Genomic DNA, 8,760 nt, shown 5'->3' on the forward strand with positions numbered 1-8,760 from the left:
TGTATGTGCATTCGCTCTGTCTCTCTGCTTTGGTTTTCAGTGTCAGTCTTCAGATCATTTCAACCAGAATACTTCACAAAGGAAATTTATCAAATCAGTCAAAGCTTCCCTTTGACAAGAGTCCAATGAAAGCCCCAGACTTCATTTAGTCATGCTGCAATGGAGATTAAGCACTGGATTGCATTGCCGGATGCGGTGAAAATGATCACCTTCAGCATCTTTGTCAAACAAATTGTGGAAAAGCTTACCGTTGCAAAATCACAGCTGTTTGTAAACCAATAGGAGGAACTCCAGGAGATTAATGGCATGGTTGGTATTCACAGCATTAAAGTCTGAACCTAAAAATTAAATGCAGAGATGTTAAAGGTCATAACAGATATCAGAAAGGAAATGACTTTGCAAAATCACTGGAATACACAGCTCTATTAGGCCCAAAGCACTTGTCTGTAGATTACATTGTGTTCCTGTGAGTGGGAGATTACTGCAGGTTATATCAAAGAGATTTCTGGTAAGAAAAAAAAAAATAATAAAGTCAAAAACAAAACGCCTAAACTCCAAACTCATGCACAAAACCCTCAAGTTTCTTAAAGATATTGTTGACTCAAAAAAAATATATATATATATATATATTTAATTTACTAGCAGTCATGTTGTTTCATTTATTTGCACGGAACACATGGTTTGACAAGAAAATGTAAATAAATCTTTGTTTAATTTATAAAAAAAACTTTACAGTGGCAATGTTAATGTCTAAAAAGAAAACAACATAAAAGTAGGATTCATGGCATCTGTGATATGTTAAAAAACTTTTTTAAAATTATGATTTGGTTGCAATGAAATATCCAATATATTGTATACACTTAATTGCCTATTTTGGGAATAATCTTAATTTTCATTGTGAATAAAATGTTGCTTGGCAATAGAAATGAAAGATGTTTCTCAAACAGTACAGCAATAGCATTAGCAATGCCAAGGTCATGAGTTCAATTCCCAGGGAGTGCATTAACTGATCAAATGTGTACAGTGAATGCAATATACAGTAAGTCAATTTTAAAAGTGTTGAAGTGCTTTATTTGATTTAAGAGCCACAGCAAAGGTAAAGATTAGTAAAAAATGACTTAATACATTTGTGTTATCACACACACAGAAATATAGGCCTACAGTATGACTTTAAAAGACTTGAAATATAGTCACATGGCATTTTTATGGTGGATTTTTGTCAGTTACTGAGTTTTACACATAGAGTTATTGTCGCAACATTTTCTACAACATTGTTGTAAAGAATCTAAAGACGTTTCTATAGCTCAAGCTGTGCAGCAATGGTGCTTACAACTCCAAGGTCATGAGTTTGATTCCCAGGTTATGTATTGACTGAATAAAATGTGTACTCTTAATGCAATGTACAGTAAGTTGCTTCGGGTTGAAAGCATAGCTGTAAACTGTAAACTGATGTATAACTTGCAGCATACAGTAAGTGCCACTTTTAATTTAAGAGCTGCAGTGATGGTTTATGTGAATGGTGACTTACAATAGGTTGGAAATATTTGAAGACTTGAAATATAGTCGAATGGCATTTTAATCATGGATCTAGTCAGTTACTGAGTTTTACATTCAGAATAATTGCTGTCAGTTCTGTGTAAGTGTGTGTGTTTTACAATCAAAATATCAGCACACAAGCTAGTTTAAAACCACATGGGGCTAAGCAAAAATAACAGAATTAAAAAAGAATTATTGAACAAGCCCTGGTGCAGATACTTGTAAATGTATTTGACTGGTGCTCTAAACAAGCACTCTATACTACAAAAAAAAAAACTGCAAAAAAAAAAAAAGATGAAACAAAATATTCTTACACAAAAACGTATAGCCTGATAATAACTAATAATCTTCATTTCCATTGACTCTAACATAAAATATATCTCAGAAACAAAACTACAGATGCTATTTATAGCTCTGACTGTACAGCAATAGCACTAGCGCTAGCATTGTCAAGGTCATGGTTTGATTTCCAGTAAATGCATGAACTAATAAAAATGTACTCTGAATGCAGAATACAGTAAATTGCTTTAGTTAAAAGCATAAATGTAAATGCTGATGTAATTACCAACTTGCAGCAAAAGTGCCATATATCATGTAAGAGCTGAAGTGAAGGTGAAGATTTGGGGTTTGTGTGATCACACAGGCGTAAACAGAAGACTTGAAATATAGTCACATAGCTTTTTTATGGTGGATTTTCGTCAGTTACTGATTTACCCCCAGAATTATTGTTGTAGAGAAAAATTTTATGTTTGTGTGTGTGTTGCACTGGGAATATCAGTGCACGAGTTTACAGTAAAACCACATGAGGGTGAGTAAATATGACAAACTTTCATATTTAACAAAATATAAATGAAAACTAGCATTTTTGGGGATGAACAAACTCTTTAAAAGGTCCATATGCCATTTTTTATGTTAAAACATTTTCTCCTATCTGTGAAAAGCTGGTGCAGATGTCTGTAAATGTATTCCACTTATAGCGAAAACAGAAATAAAAGAAGAAAATAGAGGGTGAAAGACTGTCAAGACTGTCTTGCAAATATATGTATTTAAAGTAAGACTTTTGACACCAGTAAATGACACAGGACTATTGCTCACTTTCACAGAACTCTTATTATCCAAGAATATCTATTTGAGACACTATCACAAGAGATAAATAAAAAGAAGTGAATGAGAAGGATAACGATGCACAAAACCCACTCAAGGCTCTCAGGACCAACAAACACAGGTCTGTAATTTAGTGCCAGTGGCTGGGGGTGGAGAAACACAGCATCTGATGCTTATTTCACATGTATGGCTCGGATTCAACCGTGAATCTCAGAACGCCTTGATGAGAGCGGGATTGCCATAATTATATTTTCATTTCGCAGAGTCGACAAAGAGCATCTTTAAATGGCAGCGATCGAATGTGAGGGCTTTTATTAATCCAAACTTCTTTTGAAGTAAAGAAATGCACTCAGATAAAGAAAATAAGACATGAGGCAGCACTGTTTCCGGTTCGTAAAGGACGAGATTGGCATTTGAAATCAATCGAGGATGCTTACCTGTTGATAGAACATGGGGAGCACTGGACTTTCAGCCCCCACAGATAATGAGAACGATCTGGCAGATGGTGCCCCAGATGGAGCTTCTCTGCTCTGGACTGGACATTTCAGCAGGAGGGAGAGCATTTTGTGTCACCTGATGGAGCGTGTGCGAGAAAATGATTCTGGAAGACATGATGTGACACCACAACATTAGGCAGAGCATATCTAAATAATGACAGCCCCTTCCATAATGGGTTGAGGCTGTCCTCGCATGCTCCAAATCATGAAAGTGTGGACATGAGAGGGTCATGTTTTATCAGAGCACAGGGCACTGGCAAGCACACAGTATGACATCATTCTGAAAAACGACTGGTGAGCAGTGCATGATGTCCCTCTGTAATATTAGACGCCGTTTAGCTCTCTGTTGTAAGTTGCCTTTTAGTTCCTGTCCATTGAATATGTTACAGTATTTCTCAGAAGAGGGGATGCACACTACTATTCAAAAGGTTGAGGTTGGTAAGATTATTTAATATCAGTCTCTCACCAAAAGGAAAAAGAAAAACAGTACTATTGTGAAATATTACAATTTAAAAACAACTGCTCTACTTTAATATATGTTTATATTTTAGAGCAATTTACAGCAGCCAATCATTCTAATAGGCTTATTTAGTGCTCTCTTATTATTGTAAGTGTTGAAAGCAGCTGCTTATTATTTCTTTGTGAAAATTGTGATATATATATATATATATATATATATATATATATATATATATATATATATTTATATATATATATTTTTTTTTTTTTTTTTTTTTTTTTTTTTGATGGTTATGAAGTTTAAAGGAACAATTTATCGGAAATATAAATATTTTGTAACATTATAAACATCTTTATTGCCAAAATTATTGCTTAATTAAAGTTTTTTTTAAAGAATAGGTTTTTTTTTGTTTTATATATATATATATATATATATATATATATATATATATATACACACACACACAATAGACATTTTTTATTTAGTGTCCGTTTTATATTTTCTGTTTAGTTTTATAAACAGAAAATATAAAATAGATTTATATTGTATTGGAAGCAAACTAGTTCAAATGCATATCCAATGAATCTAGTCTTGAATATTTACAACTTAAAATATATGGAAAAGCACTTAGCAGTTTTCAAAATGTTTTATTACTATCACATCACCTGTTATTATTATGAATCTGAAATATCACATCTGAAATTATAATGATTTAACAAAGATAATTAAGATGCTAGTAACATAGGACTGTGTATTTAAGATCTGGTACTCTGTATCTAATTTTCACTTGTTTGTACATAGTTGCACATTATAAGTTAATACAATCAAAACTGAAAACGACATTGTGAAAAATTAAACTAACAGCTATTAGTCTATTAGTCCACTACTGGGAATTGATGCAGCTGTATTAATGTACTAAACAGGAAAGTTGTTTTAATAAAATAATAAAATATAATTTCTAAGTTCTTTTCCTTGCATGATTTGCTTGGTATTGCAACACAAATAACAACAGTCCGCATGAAACGCAATTTAAGATACTCTTGTGAAAAATCATTGAATATATCTTGAACGAAAGCTCATTCAACTCTGTCTGCCGAATAATTTATTGTAGAATAATTACTGTAGAGTAATTGCTATTTGCAAACCCAAGAAACAAAGAAACTGGCCTCTTATTACTATCAGGTTAAAGGTGTTGCATGCTGGAAGTGGTAAAAGTAACACAAAAATATAGAAATACATGTATGTCCTTAACTAAGTACTTTCCCATCAAGATGTCAGCTTTGAAAAGGTGATATTCGTGAGTCTCTCTGACAGATTGTTACGCATGGCTTAAACTTGTTAGAGGTTGCAATGAGAAGCTCTCTCCCACACATTTCTGCATATATAACCTCATCCTCGTAGACCTGGTTTGTATATTTAGAGTGATTTGGAGTCATTATGTTGCAACTAAATGCCTGGGGGCCAGAAATGAGGGCCGTAGGAGTCAGAGGTCATTGATGAGGGAGTATTATTCAGGCTTTTTTTTTTTGCCATAATCACTGACACAGACTGCAGCCAGAGCTCCAAATCTACATATTCAAACCCTACAGTATGATGAAGAGATGCTGTATTCATCTGAAGAACAGAGGCTTATGTGAACCCACAGTAAACACTGAACAACATATGAGCATTTGATTTTCACTGCTATCCACATGCTCTCTGAAAAATGTAAATAAGATGGGAAGATAGGATATGTACAGTAAGATTATAGAATTAGTAATAATATTGACTTTCATAATGGAAAGAAGGAGTGTCTCGTTTTCACCAGAAATCATCTATTAAAATTATTTATAATATACCATCAAAACGAAAATACATTCTAAATAATCAAAAATAATTTTAATGCATTATATATATTTTTTAATTCTGTATCAATATCAATAGTTTTAATAGAAAATAAAAATGAATAAAATATAAAATGGTGTAATAAATTATAAAAATATCATTATAAATCATTATTTATTAAATGTTTGTAGTATTTTTAATCAAATTTTGCAACATTTATCATTTTTTTATTTACATAAATTATAAATATTTTAATTTTGTTGCATTTATCTACTGAAATCAATGTCTGACTATCAAAATGCATCTTTTATTTGTAAGAAATCTATTTATCAATAAATCTGTATAAATCTAATCAAGTGTATAATAAAGTATCAAATATTATATAATCAATTCAATTATTTGCAATAATTAAAAAAAATATATATACATTTTTTTCATTAATTTAAATTAAAAAAAGTTCTTCAGAAAAGTATTGGTAATTATTATTTATTATGAATGTATAATAAATGATCAAAATGTAAATTTAATTTGTCACATCTATCTATTATAATTAATGTCACATCTGTCTGCCTATCTATATTGCACAATTGTTTTTCAAAACATTTTCATTTAAAAGTATTGCTTTACCACAGTTGCCATTATATTATTTGAATAGTTCAAAGAATGGTGTCAGGTGCAATGCACAAATCACAGGACTTATTCATGCACACTGTCAAGCATTACTGCAGCACAAAACAGCTTCAGCCCACGACTGACCTTCATCGTCTTCCTCTGCCTCGAGGTGTGAGCGTTTTGACTGTATTTACATACTTCACAGAAGTCAGATGGGAGCAACTGAGCAAGACGACACTTTCTCGGGTTGCCTTTCCTCGGACAGGGGCTGAATATTCTCATGATTTGTTTTGAAAATGGAAAACCTTCTCTCGGTTCAGGATAAGCCGCATAATTCAGTTTAGGTGTTGACACAGAGGCCTCGGAGGAGAGAGGGAGCTACTAAAATGACAAAGAGAGGAAAAGAAAACATCATACACTTTTATGACTCCACATACGGACAGCAGAGAAGAGTTTCAGTGTTACATCACCAGCGCTAACGGTTTTATTGGCCGTGTCTGACACCAAACCGCACATTAACAGGTTGATGCAGTCAGCCCCGCCGCTAATAACAATGACATCACAAATACAAATGACACACTCTGCTGTTATTGTTATCATTTACCTAATGAGTGTATAAGCAGACCCAGTGCTTGGCAGCCACAGCCGATATTTGAACACAGGAGCTGATTAAGTGCAATTCACACACAATCACTCAGTGGAACCAGAACCTTGTTTATGAGACGGGAATCTGTTCATCTATTTGTGCCAGTGGGAAGCAGAGCGCAGGAAACGCATCTCTGGAAGAGTCACGCAGATGCCACCTACTCTTGGAAGAATACAGCTGCAAATGGAATACCGAGTGTCCCTTGGAGAGCTCTTGTCGCCGAGTCTTTATCTCCGAATAATCTGCTCGGATTGGAAGCGTTACAGGGACTCCCGCAGCTACATGATGGAGAGAGAGTGGGGAGAGAGGAGCCACATGGCGCTCCCAGCAGTCGGCCGGTCTCCAGGGGGAGGCCTGGAGGGAGAGCACATGCATACTTACACACACTTGCATGCGTTCTCAACCACCGCCAATGGACAAGTCCCTCTCAGCGGTGGTCTCCAAGTGGTCCATTTGTAAGTGCCTTTCCCAGGAGGGAGATATTTGACCAAAAGACCTGGGCTTTCAAGCTCAACCAATCATCAGCGGGGTTCACGGGGTCTCTTTTAGATCGAGCATGCTCACACTTTTAAGATGATGGAGAAAATGCATTACGGTGGTGTCATGAAAGTTAAATCGAGTAAAGGTCAGAGGGCAAAAAGCATGACATTTCTCTAAGACTGAAGTAGGAAACGGATTACAGGGATTAAAGGAATCAAAAGGATTTCAGGGATAGTTTACAAAAAAAAATATTAATTAAACATTAAATAAACATAACTGAATAATGCTATTTACAGACCTGCAAGACTTAATTTTTCTGCGTAAATAATATTTTTGAAAATATCCGGGTGACTAAATAACATAAAATTTGAAGAAAAATAAGAAATAAATAAATACTTAAGATACAGAAATTAATAATTTCATTTGATAAAGATGCATTTAATTGATCAACAATTACAGTTAAAAAATTATACGACTGGATTATTGTCTGATGAAAATTCAGCTTTGTCATCACATGAATGCCAAATAGAAAAGTTATCTTAAATTGTAATAATAGTTTGCCTTATTACTATTTTATTGTATTTTTTATTAAATAAATCAAATAAATGAGAGACGGTAGTGTCTTATGAGAGGTTTATGCATAAAAAAAAATAAAAAAAAACCTGTATGCAGTTAATAATTTCAAGACTGATTTCCCATTGTGACTGGTTCACTACATGCTCTGCAAAGTTTTTTTTTCATTTGTGTATTCAGACATATTCAGAAAGATGCATTCGGTGCTGTCCTCTGCATCATGAAGTACTTTTACAGACTGGTAAGTGCATTTAATCTGGAAAGCATTGGAAAGAATTTACTTCAAGTTTAGTGTAAGAATATGCCCTACCATTAAAACGTTTGGGGTCAGTAAAAAAAGAAAAGCAAAAAGATGTTTCTCAAAAGTGACAGTCGAGGCATTACAAAACACTGTTATTCTGATCATTTTTACTATAATTTTTTTTACTATAGTCTTTTATCACATAAATGCAGCCTTGGTGAGCACACACCTATTTCATTGAAGATCAGTTGGTGCACAAAATATCACAATGATGTCAATGTCATATTGTGAGTGATGAGTATTATATTAATGTTTATTAAAAAAAACTGTAAATAGCATTAGATTTACAAAAGCACATAAATTGCAAAAAGCTACATTAGACCTACAGTAGATGATCTACAAAGCAGTGTGAATTGAGTACAATTAAGTGAATTTTCTTAAGTAATTGCAAAAGTTTCATACTTACAGTTAGGGATTTATAAAACCCCCTAACCACACAGTGCAGCTTCATAATTACATCTTAAAGATGAACACATAGCTACAGACCAAACAGATGTCTCCACAATATACATATGTTGTCAGAGGGATTCTGGCAAAAGCATAGCGTTTTTCATAGTCGGGTAAATATAGCTTGGGCTCACCCCATCACAATCCCTGAAGAACAACTGCTGTCAGTGAGCTTGTATTTTATGTTGATTTGACCTCATATAATCTTCCCCCTCACATTTACTCAGTCATAAGAGTGTAAAGGCTAATGGCTAATATGTGAACTAGCTTGTTTCCTGCT

The 8,760-nt window shown here is 33.8% G+C and overlaps 1 protein-coding gene across 1 annotated transcript in view; it reads right to left on the minus strand.

The window, feature by feature from the left end:
* The window catches only part of fibcd1a (fibrinogen C domain containing 1a), a 118,240-nt gene extending 115,002 nt beyond the window's left edge, over window positions 1-3,238 (minus strand). Inside the window, exons 1-2 of the mRNA XM_052564258.1 lie at window positions 3,078-3,238; window positions 249-338 (exon numbers count right to left, since the gene is read on the minus strand). Coding sequence (XP_052420218.1) covers window positions 249-308 — 60 coding nt within the window. The 5' untranslated portion in view covers window positions 309-338; window positions 3,078-3,238. The remainder of the gene's footprint in view (window positions 1-248; window positions 339-3,077) is intronic.
* Between the last annotated feature and the right edge of the window lie 5,522 nt (window positions 3,239-8,760).

Source organism: Carassius gibelio, chromosome B8 (genome assembly GCF_023724105.1).
Source record: "Carassius gibelio isolate Cgi1373 ecotype wild population from Czech Republic chromosome B8, carGib1.2-hapl.c, whole genome shotgun sequence".
Lineage (NCBI taxonomy): Eukaryota > Metazoa > Chordata > Actinopteri > Cypriniformes > Cyprinidae > Carassius > Carassius gibelio.